Source organism: Lissotriton vulgaris, chromosome 6, assembly GCF_964263255.1.
Source record: "Lissotriton vulgaris chromosome 6, aLisVul1.2, whole genome shotgun sequence".
NCBI lineage: Eukaryota > Metazoa > Chordata > Amphibia > Caudata > Salamandridae > Lissotriton > Lissotriton vulgaris.
Window position 1 is genome coordinate 1,306,556,684 of NC_141694.1, and position 17,663 is coordinate 1,306,574,346.

Genomic DNA, 17,663 nt, shown 5'->3' on the forward strand with positions numbered 1-17,663 from the left:
GCTCTGACCAAACTTAACAACTCTCTTAAAAAAGCAATTGACAAAATAGCACCTCTAAAGCTACATAAACAATACCTTGCCACCAAACAGGAAATATGGTATACTGAGGAGCTTAGAATAGAAAAACAAAAATGTAGGGGGATAGAGAAGAAATGGAGAAAAACGCGAACCGAAGAGAACAAGAAAGCACATTATGAGGCCCAGGCTAAATATTATAAATACATTAAACATGCTCGGAAGAACAGTCTCTCTCATCAACTTGCAGAAGCGGGTAATCGATCTAAGGAATTATTTAAAATTCTCCAGGAGTTTGTAAAACCTACCGCATGTGAAAGCCCTGATGACTTTTCCCAACAATTATGCGACAAAATCTCCTTGTTCTTTGATAATAAAATCAACCTGATCTACGACAAAATTTTACAGGCTCCCAACCAAAACAGTAATAACTCTCTCTCTCCTCCCATCCTGTCTAATTGGAGTAAAACTACACTTGCGACATTCCCAGCAGTTAATGACTCAGACCTCGCTTCCCTTATGAGCCATATAAAATCTGGATCCCCAGATGATTTTCTATCAGCTAAAATAACTGCTTCCCTGCAAAATCTGCTTAGGCCCCATATTCAAACATTGATCAACCATTCTCTTAGGGAAGGATATGTGCCCACAGAATGGAAAAAAGCAGTGGTGAACCCAATCCGAAAGAACACAGCAATTCCATGGACCGATCTTTCCAACCTTCGACCTATCTTCCTCCTACCCTTCCTCAGTAAGTTGACCGAGAGACATGTTAACATTCACCTGTCCAAATATATCGAGGCAGCGGAGGGCCTAGATTTTTCTCAGTCCGGATTTAGGCCCAATCACAGCACAGAAACTGCCCTCCTTTCAGTGACAGATAACATTAAGATGTCACTGGATGGAGGAGACTCAATGATTCTAGTGCTGTTAGATTTATCCGCTGCCTTTGACACTGTGTCTCATGAGATACTTCTTGATCGCCTGAGGGAGAGAGGAATAGAAGGTGTGGCTCTCTCCTGGTTGGAAAGCTTTCTTTCGGATCGTCAAAAAGAGGGCAGATTGGGCTGCCATCACTCTATCTCAAGGGAGCTCACCAAGGGAGTGCCACAGGGCTCATGCCTAAGCCCCACACTCTTCAACATGTATGTGGCCCCCTTGGCAGATATAGTAAGATCTCATGGGTTCACCCCTGTGTCGTACGCTGACGACACTCATCTTTTGTTCCCTTTTAAAACCCTAACGCCCGCAACACAAAAATCTTTTGCGGACGGAATGAGGGCAATATCTAGCTGGATGGCCACTAATCGCTTCCAGTGTAATGTAGGCAAGACTGAAGTAATGCTGTTTGGGGAGGCCACACTTTTATGGTCCCCGGATTGGTGGCCCCCGGATTTAGGACCAACACCAAGCCCCAAACAGACTGTCAAAAATCTTGGTGTGCGTCTAGACGAAACACTTTTGTTCAAAGAGCACACAAATCAAGTAGCAGGTTCTTGCTTCCGGGTCATTGGACGGCTGCGACGTGTCTTCCCATTCCTATCAGATTCTTATAGGAAGACCCTCGTCCAGGCCTTGGTTATAAGCAGACTGGACTACTGTAATGGCCTGCTGATCTCGGCAAACGAAGAACAACTGCAGAGATTACAGGTGGTCCAGACACTGCTGCGAGACTAGTTCTCAACGCCCAGCCAGGGCCTGCCTCACTACCCCTCTTGACAAAACTCCACTGGCTGCCAATTAGACAGCGTGTAAAATTCAAAATCTGTTGCACTATTCACAGATGTCTGTTTGGCAATGGACCTAAATATTTAAAAGAAATATTTAGGCCCTACAAACCCAGTCGGACCCTGCGCTCCAGCAGTCTGCAACAACTTCAGGTTCCAAGGATAAAAAAAGCTAGGCAGGGAGGGAGAGCCCTGTCCTACAAAGGCCCCATGCTATGGAACTCATTGCCCCCTGCTCTCAAAAATACTACCAATTTTCCATCCTTCAAGAAGTCCCTGAAAACTTTTTTATTTGTCACCAGTTAGGATCTTCCCCCCTTCACTCTACCGTCTAGCACTAGGTCTTGTTTCTTTGGTAAAGCGTAAGCACGGAGATACCCTTTCGAGGGTTGACTTCCAGCGCTATACAAGAAAATAAATACAATAAAATAAAAATCCCTGTTTTTAAAAAGGGAGACAAATCCCCCCCAGTAACTGCAGGCCCATCAGCCTAATAGATTCAGCACAAAAACTTATGGGTCGTTTAGTCCAAAATAAAATACAGTCGTGGGTAGAGGAACATAATATACTATCCCCATTTCAAGCGGGCTTTCGCTCTTGCACTAGTTCCATAGACCAAGTCTTTTGCTTCATTACAATTTATTGGATGAATGTGGTCTTGTCTAAAGGGACTCTTTACTCAGTATTTGATGACTTGAAATCGGCTTTCTGTTTGGTCCCTCGTTGTAAACTCTGGAGAGTCCTTGCTGAATTGTGGATGGCCCCTGAGTTATTGAACCTCATCGTCCGCTTACATGAGAGCAATTTTGCTAGGATCGGATGGAGACACAGGGTGAGGTCACCTATTCATTCCCTGTCGAATGTGGTGTTCGGCAGGGCTGTGTTTTGGCCCCCACCTTGTTTTCCTTATACAATAATGGAATAGTGGACCATCTTTCCAGATCCCCTACTGATGCCCCTGTCATAGCTAGGATTCGTGTACCTATCCTCTTGTTTGCGGACGACACCTTGATTGTCTCCAGGACCCTGAGTGGCCTGCAGAAGGCTGTCAACGCCTTTGGGGAATTTTGCCATCTGCGTGGGCTTGAGATTAATACGACAAAAACTAAGTTTATGGCCCTGAATCAGCATAAACCCTTCAAAGGTAGGATCCTCCTGGACGACACTCCTTTAGAACAGGTGGATGCTTTCACCTACCTAGGTATTTTGCTCCAGAGTAACTTGGGATGGAAAAGCCACATGATATGGCCATCTTAAAATTCCACCAGCTTGTAGGTATTTTATCCTCTAAACATAAATCCTCTTTCACTAAACCAATTATTCCAGTCTTGGAGACATATAACACCAAAGTGATAAGCTCTGCCCTTTACGGAGCAGAGTTATGGGGATTTTATAACTTGAGTTATCTTGCAAAAGCTGAGAATAAATTCCTACGTAGTCTTGTTGGCGTTCCCCAGAGCACACCTATGGTCCGCTCTTATTAGATCTAGGCAGAAGAAATGTGGTAGATATAGCCAGGCTATGTCCACTTTTATACTGGAGGCAAATCTGGACCACCCCTGAACTTAACACACTATGTCCAGGGTTTGAAGGATGTGATTTTGGCAGATCGCTTTCATAAAATCCAGTGGCTAAAAGAGCTTAGGTCTCTATTGATAAAGCTGGATTTAAGGCTACTATGGGATGAACCGGATACAGCAACCTTCCCTACAAAAAACAATTGAAAGAAAAATACTGGGAAATGGTCCTGTTATCATCTTACCAGTCCGGTATGAATACTAACCTGACAGGCCGTTTTTTAGATCATAAATCTTGGCCGTCCTGTGAAGCATACTGGGACATAATTGAGAGCCCCCCTGATGGGAAATTGTATTTTCAATTTAGGGTCGGTACCCTACCAATTAAAGCTTTGACTGATAAATGGGCGCCCTCTCTAGATGAAAAATGTCATAATTGTTCAGACATGGTAGAGTCTATAGCCCATTTATTTTTTGTATGCCACCTATATGTTGCCCCACTACACAAATGGTTGAGACCTATTTGCTCTTCCTTGGGCACTTTGAGGCATATGGAAGCACTAAGGATACTAGGATCAGATAGCTCCCCCCATATTGCTATTGCTGTAGCCACATTTTTAAGGTGGGCCTGGATCATTCGTACACGTACTTTATTGCCATCTGCTGCTAGCTACTTACTCTGCCTATTGATATTAATGCTGTCTTTATTTTATGAATTAATCTTAACTGTATCACATATGAATTTTAACTAGCCTTTCTTATTCGACAATAACCAAATGGAATTTAATACTGTTTTATTCTGTGTTTTGTTTATGTTCTATTTATTTTGTATTTGTATGTGCTTTTATGATTCCCTGTCCAATAAAGCTTTTTGATATTGTTTTACTATTGAACTGCTTCTCTTCCTATGTCTGTGGCCCTCATTACAAGTTAATAGCAAAATCCTGAGCCCTCTGCAAATTCATGTTTGCAGAGGGATAGGAATAACGAGTTGTGTAAGAAGTATCACACCCTTGCAGCTTTCCTCAGATAGATTCAGGCTTGTCAAACATTCCGAAATGTATTAAGGGTAAAAGACCTAGAAAATCAATTCCAAACATGCAAAATTCAGTGTGTTAAGAACCAAACCCGCGTGTCCAGCCTCATTTTCCTGTTAAACTCACAATAAGAGATATTTATCATCTTTGGCAAATATTTCACTATGGGGTAATAATATTTTCACACGTGGTGAGTCCCCACCATATTATGCCCAACTTGTAATGAGGGACTTAATAGTTTAGAAACCTAGGTTCTCATCCAGGAGATACTCATCAATAGTCATAATCTATAAATAATCCTCGACCATGTGCGGGATCCCGGAGCATATAGAAAATACATATATATACATATATATTTATGCATATGTGAAAACATATACATGCAGCCTAAAATGTTTCCAACATGGCAAAAATGCTGAAATTACATAGGCTTGCATTGTGGTGCCTATACCTTCCCAACCCATAAGGAAAAGAGGAAGCAGTAACAATTGCCAAGAAACAATGCTTTATTGCCATAGAGAAAGCTTGAAATTGCAGGCAATTGCCTGTAGGGTGCAGCGAGGTACTAAGGAACAAATAAAAATTGTCACCTTGCCTTTAAGGCATTAGAGTAGGGGTACCGTGCCTTTAAGACCTGCAGGTGACCCCTTGCTCCAATGATGCACCACAGGTGGCAGTTAGGTCAGTTTATTTTGACGGTGCATACGCACCCGTGTAGATCTGCAATCAATAAACAATAACTTCAAGAGAATGCTTGTCCGGGGAGGTGGGTAGGTTGCTTATGACTTTGATGAGTATACCCCTGGATGAGAACTAGGATTACAGGTAAGTAACTAATCCTTTTTATCCAGGGGATACTCATAAATAGTCATATTCTATGAATAGAGTAGCAAGCCCATATCCAGAGTCTCGCGGACGAGCAACAGAGCATATAGAACATGAAGTAACATCACATTCAAATAGCAGTTATGCAATGTATGTTATGTATATGTTTTCACATATGCATATATATGTATATAAATGTATTTTCTATATGCTCTGAGATCCCGCACATGGGCGGGGATTATTCATAGACTATGACTTTGATGAGTATATCCTTGGATGAGAACTAGAATTTTTATCCAGGGGATACTCATCAATAGTCATATTCTATGAATAGAGTAGCAAGCCCATATCCAGAGTCTCGCGGACGAGCAACAGAGCATATAGAACATGAAGTAACATCACATTCAAATAGCAGTTATGCAATGTATGTTATGTATATGTTTTCACATATGCATATATATGTATATAAATGTATTTTCTATATGCTCCGGGATCCCTCACATGGGCGGGGATTATTCATAGATTATGACTTTGATGAGTATATCCTTGGATGAGAACTAGGATTACAGGTAAGTAACTAATCCATGTTGTGACCAACATCACTGTTTTTCCTGCCTTCAGAAAGGAAATATGTTTATTTAATGTGATATGTCTATTTGCAATTACAAAAATGGGCTTACAGTTTATTGCTCAAATGATTTGTATCCACCCTTTTATAGGGGCAATGCATTATTGCTGTCAGGTGATTGATATTAATTGCTGCCTGTAGGAATAATGTTAATGTATCTTCTCCATGATTCAGGCCACTCCCTTTATCGGTAGAGGCTCGAGTAGAAATGTGTTTGCCTCCTGTCTACATCTAATATTTCTAAAACGTTTGCAAGTTTACCTCATGAGCCTTCTGGGAATGAGGGGCCATATGACAATGTCACTTCTGTGAATGGTACTTTAGTAATTTGTTTAATTAAAAAAATGATTTGATGAGAATGGATCTGCATCCAAGATTAATTTACTTGGTGATTGGACAACATCAATGCCATTTACTTACATTTGGAGTTTAATAGGAAAAAAAACTTCTGGCAATTTGCATATATGTTGTGTTGCTTTACGGAGCTCAAATGAGTGCATATGGAAAAAGTAAGTAATACTCCATGTATTCCCAGATTGGCAACAAAGAAATACGTTGGTGCAACAAATTACAGAGAGAAGATCCATAGTGCTTTAACACCATGTGGGACATTTCTCTTCTCTGGAAGTGAAGATGGGATGGCCTATGTTTGGAACACTGAAACAGGTGAGAGAATCCTCTAAGTAACTTTCTGAGGATAGCATTCTACACCACTAGTACACCAATTGAATTGCTGGAATTTGCTTTGATAATCATGGTTAAGAAAAATGTATGTGCCCTCTGATTTCTTTACAACTATATGTTTTCAGAACTGCGGTCTGAAGGCAAACCTTCCCAGAGAGCTAACCAAGTTGATTTTGCTAGTCTGTGATCGAATTCCTTTACACTTTCAGATGTTGAACATGTTGAGTAAATGGAATGGAAATGGGAATGTGCAGAATATCAGTGTTTTCCAGCTAAGCTACCCATTAAAGTGAACACCTAAATGTTTATAAGGGTGCGCCCTCCAACGTGCACTTCCCAAGAACCATTTCTTCCTTTATGTAGCATGCCCAGGTGCCAAAATCTGACTTTTGCTTTTGTTATTTATCAGTGAATTAGCCTGCTTTTGATGTCACACAATATCAAATTGTCTGCGTAATATAATGCTGTGCCAGGTCTGGTGGCTCAGTGGACTAATGCATCCACTGCAGGGGCGTGTGTTCGACCTCATGGTCACAGGTTTGAATCCCGGAGGGTCCACTCAGCCTTTCATCCATCTGAGGTCGATAAAATTAATACCATTGAGTTGGGTAACAATAAACATCTGTTATTCAGCTCCAAGATGCCTACGGGTGAACGTGCGCTTTACAAATACATGTTATGTTATCTCTAAACCTCCCAGTTCTTGAGGAAATGTACCATGGCTAGGTAGGTCTGTAAATTAGGTTGATGCCAGGACACATCATTTTCAAACCTCATGACAAAAGTTTTTGGGGGAGGTTATGTTCTGATGTTTAGTGTGGGGGTGTAATCCTTATTTATGTAAAAATAATCTAAGACTGAACTAAGATCATCATGGTGGCCACGTAGGCAAAGTTTGTGGCATAGCAGTGATTGGTTTATTAGAGTAATGCTTTGAAAAAGTAAATGAAGGCACTGTGCAGTGTGTGCCTGTAGCGTGAACTAATTCCTGCCTGACAGAAAGCTGTGAAATCAAACCACCTTGCACAACAGAAAGGTATTTTCTAAAACCCATTTGTGTGATAAGTAAAATATTGTTAGTTTGATTTTGTTTACCAGAGAAATTTGACAAATATTCGTGAATATTGCAGTGAATTAAAAAAAAAAACATGGGTGGTCGCCCGCTCTTTTTATAATTGTAGCCTTTGTGTGGGCCAGATCACAGGGGCATGCAGCCTTTGTGTAAAAAATTGGAAGGGGCACACGTAGTCCACTTCCAAGGACTTAATAACTGCCCGGGACCACCCCCTCTCCAGGGCTTTTACAATCTTAGGAGGGAGTGCGCGCCCCGCCACCTCATCCCTGGCACCAGGGACCAACACCTCCCCAGGGCTATAAACAAAAATTTATATGGGGTCCTTGTGGACCCCCCATGCCCCGGGGACCATCACCTCCCAGGGGCCGTTAGTTTATTAAAAGGAGGGGTGCCGTGCATTCCCCTCCTGGGCCATATACGGCTCCGGGGACCGCCACCTCCCCTGTGCTGGCCCATGCAGAATAAAGGAGGGGGCATGTAACCATATATGTCACTTCAACGGCCCCCCCCACCCCTCCAGGGCCAGCTCCTGCTATCTCCTGATGTGCCCACCATTGGGAGATAGCTGTTTGCTTTTGCTTGGCAGGAGCTGTGACAGCGGATGTTTTATCTCTTTACCTGCCCGCAGACGTGGACAGGGAAAGAGAGGAAAGTATTGCTCTTGCATGCAGAGAGCTGCATTTCCAGCAGCTCCCTGTGTGGGAGTGCAGTACCGGCTCCCGCAGGAGGTGGGCAGGTGGTAGGTTCTGCTGGGGTCTTCCCCCGCTGACCCCAACATGCAAACTGGAGCCCTGGGTGGGGCCAGGGCACCTACAAAGACGTGTCTGGGCCATGTGGGATGATGTCCCGGGAGCCAAAATCTGCTGGGGAGGGGGGCATTGGGACCCTCCTCTCCAGTGAATTGTGGCTGGACCCCAGGGGGATGAGGGTCCCCAGGGCCGAAAGCTTCCAGGGAGGGAGACCGTGTGGCCCCCATTGAAGTGTGGTTGGTCCCGGGGGGAAGGGTAGGGTCCCCGGGCCAAAATTGCACCGGGGAGGGGACCATCCCCATTTTCTTTAGAAGTATGTTAAGGTCTTCTCGCCTTTTCCCACGTTGATAGACAGCTTAACAAAAGGCCCCTGTACATGTTTCCAGCCGATTATAGTGACGCGTTATTGATGCTGAGGAATACAAGGACGTCTCCACCACACAAAGAAGCACTTACTTTATTTAGTCAAGAGGATGTACCCCTGTTTGGTTGAGATTCACCTCTTTGTAATCTCTTAATTTTCTCTTGATTAGGATTCACGTTAACACAGATTTATGGATGAAGAGGCTTGAAGAACAATCACATTATTGAAATGATATGCACACAAGGTCACTGGAGATATTTCTCCAGGGTTCTTTACGCTGCTGTGGTACATGACATTTACCCAACGAGGTAACACTTAATAAATAACCAGATGAAATTACTTCCGGTTGGTATACGTTTCCGGGAAAACTGGGGAATCTTTTTTGAAAAAATTATGTTCAATCCTGGCCTTGGTGCGCATTTCACAGAAATCAAACCTCAGCGGGAAGTACTTCAAATATAAATATAGCAGGTGCTTCATCAGAAGCTCCACTTCAGTAATACACAAACATTCATAACTGTTTGGGCTTGGCGAAAGCAAATCAAATGTTTCCTCTTGTATTCCACGTTGAAAAACAATCTGAATTCATTAATGGAGGAGAATGCATTTTGATCTAATGGAGTGCAATCTGATCTGTAGTGACTGTGACAAGCGGTTTCTTTCTTGTCATCTCCTGATGAGAGCAGAGTCCATTGTTCTCCCTTTTAAATACCCAACATATGCAAATGCCCAAAATCCATAGCACCACTTACACACCCACTCACAGACACACACAGGCACTCACACACCCACTCAAAGACCCGCAGTACACCCAGTCACAGAACCTCACAGGCATTTGTACATCCACTCACAGCCCTTCACAGGCACTCATACACCCACTCACATCCTCACGCAGGCACCCACACAACCACTCATACCCCCACACAACCACTCACACACCCACACAGCCACTCACACACCCACACAGCCACTCACACAACCACACAGCCACTCACACAACCACACAGCCACTCACACACCCATAGCACTACTCACAGACACACCCAGGCACTCGTACACCCACTCACAGACAAACAGAGGCACTCATACATCCACTCAGACACCCTCTAACAGACCCATAGTGCCACTCACAGACCCACAAAGGCACTCACACACCCATAGCACTACTCACAGACCCACACAGGCACTCACACCGACTCACAGACCCAAACAGCCAGCAACAAATCCACTCACAGACCAATACAGCCAGTCACGCATCCACTCACAGACCTATACAGCCACTCACACACCTACTCTGAAAGTTTACTGGTTACAGTTAGAACATTTTTAAAAATGTAAACGTAGAAATTCACTAATAAAAACAATGGTTACAGGGATGTAATAGTTAGTAGATTGAATTAAACAAACCTCAGAAATGTACTGAGAAAAAAAACGTCACAGGGGCGTTCTAATTCGGCTCAGATTTTCTTTATACAAAACGAGTGAGTGGCTGTATGAGTTAGTGGATGTGCGAATGGCTCTATGGATCAGTGAGTGGGTGTATAAGTGCCGGTATGGGTCTGTGAATGGATATGTAAGTGGTGTGAAGGAGTGAGTGAATGAGATGTTCTAGGGGCTGTGAGACCATAGGCAGTGCATTGCTGGGGCCTAAGTTATAGTTACCTCAGGTAACTATAACTTCTGAATTTGTATTGGAGAGTAAGTGTCTGTGTGACTGGCTGTATGGGTGAGTGAGCGAATATGTGAGTGCTTTTATGGATGCTAGAATGAGTATGTAAGTGGTTGTGTGGGTTTGTGATTGAGTGTGTGCGTGTTTTTATGGGTGAGTGAGTGTCTGTGTTGAGAGGCTGTATGGGTGAGTGAGTGACTGTGTGGGTAAATGTGAGTGTCTGTGTTGAGAGGCTGTATCGATGAGTGAGTGAATGTGTGAGTGACTGTGTGGGTAAATAAATGGGTTTATAAGTAGCTGTACGGGTGAGTGTGTGGCTATGTGAGAAGCTGTGTGGGAGAATGACTAGTTGTATGAGTGAGTGAATGGTTTTGTGTGTGGCTGCATAAGTGAGTGACTAGGTGTGTGCGTGCCTCTATGGAGGAATGAGTGGGAGTGGGAGTACTGATATGAGTCTGTGAATGGGTATGTGAGTGGTTGTGTGGATGATGTCAACAGTGATGTCATTTGAGATGTCATCAATGATGTTCCTTACCATGTCATGAGTTATATAATTGTAATTACATTTATATAGCGCTTATACCCCAGACAAGGCATTGAAGCACTTTTTCGGCGAGTAGCATGCTACTCTGAAACCCCAAAAAATGATGGGTGGATTAATATGGGGAAACATTAAACTAATTTTAGTGGTGGACATGTGAGTTTATTATTTGTATTAAATAAGGATAGTGGGGGATAGAAGAGGAAAGGGTTTGCATTTATATAGCAGTTTCTATTCCTGATGAGGTGTTTAAGTGCTTTTCAGTGGGTAGGACACCACTCTGGAACCCAAAAGAGGATTAGCTTAAGAAAATATGATATTAATTTGAGCGGTCACATGTTAGTCTGTTATTTGGATTGAAAAGGATAGTGGAGGGATAGAAAAAGAAAGGGTCCAGAAAGTTTATTTTGTTTTTTGAGTTCATAGCAGTAGGAGGAGGTTTTGGATGAGTAAAGGGGAGGAGAGGGAAGGGGCAGAGAGAAGGGTTTACAAAGGCTAGTTGAGGAGATCTGTATTGTAAAAGAAGTATGAGATGATACAAGGAGGGGTAGAGTAGGGAAGAGTCTAGAAAGGATTGTGTTGGGGATCATAGTAGTAGAAATTGGTTTAGAATGAGAGAGCAGAGGTAGAGGACATATAGAGAGAGGTATATTGTGAGAAATAGAGTAGTGCATTGGAAAGAGTAGTATAATGAGCTTTGAGATGAATCAGAGAGGGAAGGTAGAGGATTTATTGAGAGAGTTATAGGGTGAGAAATAGGATCGTGCATTGGAGAGAGTAGTAGAATGAGGTTTGAGATGAGTCAGAGTGGAGGTAGAGGATATATTACGAGAGGGTGAGATATTGGGTAGTGCATTGGAGATGCTGAATTAGAAGCAAAGAAATAAATATAAATATATATAATATAAAAAATATACAAGAACGCAGAAGGTATATATGTATAAAGATGGTAAAATATACAGATTTAAGTTGTATTTAATCAACTCAGACTTTCAAGTTTCAAGTTAATTTATTTGTTTTTATTAATTGTTTAGATAATAGTTATGATAAATGATTTACTTATTTATGCAGTCACTTATATACATGTTAAACATAGAATAATATAACCATAAGTAATATGTATAGTTGTTAAGCAGAACTAGTCAATATCTATATATTTAAAACATAATTATTATACAAGTTTAAATAAAGCATTACATATATGCAGGTACACATCTATAGTCCAAATAAAAGCTTATATACACGGGGATATGCTGTATTTTTATGTTCGAGAATGATGGTTATGTGGGGAAGTACTCATTACTTGGGTCTCCATCTCTGGCCCCATCCATTGCCAATTGTAAATAATGTTATCTATTTTATGTGGTGGTTGCTATCACTCAACTCCCTTTGCATCATTGCAGATGTGACCATTAGCAAACACAGTAGATTTAATTATGTTGACATTAAGCCTTTCAGGCTGGAAATAAACCAGTGTGCTGATCTTCAAGACTGGCGAAGGTGATCCGGTAAAGACAATAGGACCAGTTACTGAAAGCTGCACACTGTAGACGGGGACAATAACAACCAGACAGGCTGGCATGGTACCAAGACAAGGGGGCGGAGTCACCAGAACAGGTGAAAATAAGAGAGAAGACAAAGGTATTAGTACAAATGGGGGCGGGAACGAATGATCAATTGTAGGGTACAATAAGAGCTGGATAGATAGTGGGTACTAAAGGTATTGTGGCAAGGCTGAGATAGTTCACTCACACTGCAGAGGGACGATGGGCTATAGGCACCGGTAGTGCATTGGCACCGTAACAGTCAATCAAAGATAAGTCTTGGAGGATGGGCGGATGTTAGTGACAAGATTATCACCCCCCTCCATAGCTTTTAAAGTCCCTATCACCATACGCACTACAACGGAACCTGCAAACTCTGGGACCCCTACACAGTACACAACCACCTATTTCCTAAAGAGAACCTCAACACTGCCTACTATACTGACACCAAATACTAGACACAACAAACAATGTACACAAGTATCTATCATACTCTACAACTACACCCTATGTCACCTTCACACTATATACCACATATACACTTTTACCTACACCACCTATGTTTTTTCAGGGAAGGTTGCTTGACTGTAGAGTAAGCTGGCAATAGTATTACCGTTCACAATCTATTTCACCGGTCATAAGCAGTTCATTGTGGGGGCATGAGTTCTAAGTCTAGCTCAGGTAACTATAACTGCTGAATTTCACTGCGTTTGTATGAGTAAAATCTGAGCCTAACTATAACGACCCTTTAACATTTGGTTTTTTAAGTGAATATCCAAGTTTTTTTTTAAATCTATTACCTAATTTTAATGTCCCTGTAAACTTTTTTTTTTAAGTGATTTTTTTTATTTTTTTAAATTAGTAGTTATGTTTGCTGAGTGGTGGAGAAAGAAGGGGGGCCTCTGGGCAGGCCTCAGGAGTACTGCAGTGTAAGACTTCCTGGAGGTAACAGGATGGCTTCTGGACCCCAAGGACCCTCAGAATCCAAGGTTACTTCATCCCCCAACCAGCAGTGTGCTAGGAGGCATGTTTGCAATCAATCAATCAATCAAAGCATTTATAAAGCGCACTACTCACCCGGAGGGTCTCAAGGCGATGGGGGAGGGGGGGGGGGGTGGGGTCCGCTACTGCTCGAACAGCCAGGTCTTGAGCTGCTTCCCGAAGGCCAGGTGGTCCTGGGTCAGGCGGAGGTGGGTCGGGAGGGAGTTCCAAGTCTTGGAGGCCAGGTAGGAGAAGGACCTTCCTCCTGTGGTGGCTCTTCGGATACGGGGGACGACGGCGAGGGCGTGGCCGGTCGATCGAAGCTGGCGTGTGGGAGCGTAGAAGTTGAGGCGGCTGTTGAGGTATCCTGGGCCTTGGTTGTGTAGGGCTTTGTGTGCGTGAGTGAGGAGACGGAAGGTGATTCTCTTGTTGACCGGGAGCCAGTGCAGATCTCTCAGGTGTCCGGAGATGTGGCTGCGACCGGGGATGTCCAGGATGAGTCGTGCTGAGGCGTTCTGAATCCACTGGAGTCTCTTCTGGAGTTTGGCGGTGGTTCCGGCATAGAGGGAGTTGCCGTAGTCCAGCCGGCTGGTGACGAGGGCCTGGGTGACCGTCTTCCTGGTCTCGGTGGGGATCCACCGGAAGATCTTACGTAGCATGCGCAGGATGTTGAAGCACGACGAGGAGACGGCGTTGACTTGTCTGGTCATGGAGAGTGGTGGAGAAAGGGGGCGTTGCCTCCGAAGACCGCTCAGCAATCCCGCTGTGTGGAACTTACTGGAGGTAACAGAAGGACTTGTTGGCTCCCAAGGACCCTCAGCATCCAATGGGACTTCCTCAACCAACCAGCAGTGCACCAGGAAGTGCATTTGCAGAGTGGTGAAGAAAGGGTGCGGGCCTCCAGCAACTTGCTGGTCCCACATTTTTGAGAATTTAAAAAATATATATTACTTGAGGGAGCCACATGGTCCCCTTCCATGGGCCAATTTGGTCCCCTCATCCCCCGGGCCAGATCTTTTTTTTTTAATGGGTGAAGAGGTCCATGCAGCCCCCCTCCTTGGCTGATTTTAGCCCCGGGAATCCCATTCCCGAGGGCCTAGCCTTTCCCTTTTTTAAGTAAATAATTAATGAGAGGGGGACTGCGCGGCCCTACTCCCGGGCTAATTTCAGCCCGAGCACCACTGGGCCCGGCCCCTAGTGTGGATGCCCTGTTCCCACCCAGGGCACCTACTTAGACGTGTTGGGAACCGCCTTGGGAGCCTCAAGGCCCCCGCGGTCCCTGCTGGCTCCCTGCCTCCTGTGGGAACCGGCATTGCTTTGACAGAGAGGGAGTTGCTAACGTGCAGCTCCCTGTCTGCCAAAGCAATTGTGCTCCACTTTGAGCAAGTGAGAGAAAAATGCTCTTGCTTGCTCAAGATGGAGCACAATTTGCTATGGCTTGGAGAGAAAGTCCCAGGGGTGGGCACCCCGTGACATAGCTGGAGCTAGCCGTGGGGTTTGGCAGTCCTCAGGGCCAAGTATGGCTCCAGGTGGGTGCTGCGTGCCCCCCCTCCTTTCTTAATTTTGTCCCGGGGAGGGGGAAGTCCCCAACGATGCAGGGGAGGCACCCCCACTCAATTTAAGAAAAACCGTGGGGAGGTGGTGGTGTCTGGGGCTGCAGAGAGGTCCGTGCAGCCCCCCCCGTATTCTCTAAACTTGAAGCCCCACCCCGGGCATGTGCCGATCCCCGGTTTGAGGTGGCCCAAGAGATCCTCCATTATTAAATAAACACACATGGTCATTCCCGGGGCAGCAGGAAAGGCCATATGGGCATCCCCCCGTATTTTTGGTTAAGGAAGCCCCAGGAAGGTGGTTCTCCCCTGGGTATAATAAGCCCCTGGAAGGTGGACTTGTGTGCCCCACCCTCCCTTATTTATACAATGCCCCTGGGACCTGCCACACCTAGAGGTCAATTATTTACGAAGCGCGGGAGCCTGCACTTCATTATTTAAATTATTATTTTTGGTGGGATTCGTGGATCCAGGGTGACTCACGCCAAAATTATTTTGAAACATTTTTTGGGGGGGCCCTGGGATCCCTGTGGAACCCCACCCCCCAAGAGGCCTAGGGGGTCAGGGTGTTTCAACCCTGCCCTGCTTTTCTTTTTTTTAAGGTTTTTTTCTGTGACTCAGTTCAACCGAGTCTCGAGATGGCAGCCAACACTTCCTGGTTTGAAGTGTTGGCAACCAGTCAGATCTCAGCACGAGATCGGGAGGGTCGCCGATCCTCCATGTCCTCAGATATACAACTGAAAATGTCTTTACATTGTTCTGCAACTACTGAACGGATTTACACCAAATCACATAAAGGCACTTCCCTGAGGCAGCATATACCTTCCTGACAAATTTGGTGTAATTCTGTTCAGGAGTTTGGTTTGTAGGTGTGTCAATTCAATTCAATTCAAATCTTTATTTCGGCATTACGCCATAAAAGAACAGTTTAAACATTACAGTTTAAAAAAATGAATGACAATGATTAAAAGAATAAAATACATTCTATATAACTGTGCAACACATATTGATAAATACTTGGAGCATGGCAATAAAAATCATATGAGACAGGAGGACACCACATTAGTTCTATAAGCAAATTCAATTTTGTAGTGCTATTAGTACTAATATGAACAAATTCAGTTCCATAAAACAAGACCAAAATTAGAAAAAGTTCAATTCACAGCTGATGGCCCATTTTTTTCCTACGGTAGCAAATAGAGAGTAGAAATCTACTGACACTGAATATTATCTGTTGAGAAGTGTTAGTAGTCAAAATTCTCAGAGCCTGATGGCAGGACCTCAAGCCTAATAAAAGGCATATCGGTTTGATCCATCTTTTTCTTTCATGGGCGTAGATAGGACAGAAGAAAAGAATGTGCTGCTCATTCTCTATTTGATTGTTTTCACAAAGTGAGCAAGCTTCGTCCAATACCTCAGCCGATGGATCACGGTTCCTTGCCCAACGAGCCAAAGTTGATTTTAATAAAAGATTTCCATATCTAAACTTTAGAAATAGTGTTTTGGCAAGTGGGGGCTCTATTTCGTCCATAAAGGACTCATAAAAGGGTTCGTCCTTAAAACTTAGGAATTTTGAGACTAATGAGCCACTAGTACTGATGTTTACAGTCATATTTGCTACATAGGACCAAAAAGCTTTTTTCAGGACTAGTTTGGGATTAGATGGTAACAGCTCGGGATGCACCCAAAAATGTTTCAGGCCTATAAGGTTAAGCCAAGTCTTGACGTGTGTAAGCCAAGGGATTATTTTGTTACTATCCAACGCCATGATCTCTATCAGCCCTTCTCTGTAAGCTTGAAGCTCAGAAACGTGCCACAATCTTACCCAGAGCATAAGCGGTCTAATAAGAACTTGATGATCTGTTCTTTTAAAATCGAGGTCCAATTGCAGGGGTACTAATGGGGTTCCTCTCGGAACCCTTACCAAGCTTCGCATAAAGTTGTTATCGTGGATACTAAAGGTCTCCTTGGACCCTGGCCCCCACAATTCAGCGCCATATAGCACTGATGATTGAACCTTGAATTTAAAAAGTTCCATAACTGGACGCACCGCTTTACTGGTGCTTAAGCTTTGCTCTCTGAGTATTGGTTTAACGTTCTGAGCAAATAACAGTTTGCTTTTTTCCAATTGTGCTTTCCACGTAAAGTTGCAATCTAGCGTCACACCTAAATAAGAGAAGTGAGACACTGATTCCAGCTTTGTCCCTTTTAAGGTTAAGCAACCCTTGTCAGGTTTGGTTGGATTAAGGGCCATGTATTTCGTTTTCTTTACGTTAATCTCTAGCCCCTTTTGACTACAGTAATCATTAAAAGTATTCAGTAAGGTCTGCAAGCCATTTTTTGTTTGCGATATCAGAATAGTATCGTCAGCAAACAATAGAGATGCTACTCTTTCGCCATTCAATTTAGGTGCATCATTTTTGCATCTTTCTAAGTATGAGGGAATATCGTTCACGAAGATAGAAAAGAGCGTGGGGGCCAAAACACATCCTTGACGAACTCCACGTTCGATTGGGATTTTCCGTGATAGTTCGCCATTTTGTCCCCATCTAATTCTCGCAAAGTTCCCCTCATGTAATTTTATAATTTGAGCTACTATATTGTTTGGCATACCCGCTGCACTCAGCGTCTTCCACAGAAGATCACGTGGGACCAAATCGAATGCTGCCCTTAAGTCAACAAAGGCAACATATAAGTGGGCCTTCTTTATCTTTACGTACTTCCAATAAAGGCAGCAGAATCTGAAGCACTGATCTA

General features: G+C 43.7%; 1 protein-coding gene across 1 annotated transcript in view; it reads left to right on the top strand.

The window, feature by feature from the left end:
* AHI1 (Abelson helper integration site 1) overlaps nt 1–17,663 on the top strand; it is a 665,760-nt gene that overhangs the window by 348,794 nt on the left and 299,303 nt on the right. The window contains exon 16 of the mRNA XM_086925781.1: nt 6,285–6,415. Coding sequence (XP_086781907.1) covers nt 6,285–6,415 — 131 coding nt within the window. The remainder of the gene's footprint in view (nt 1–6,284; nt 6,416–17,663) is intronic.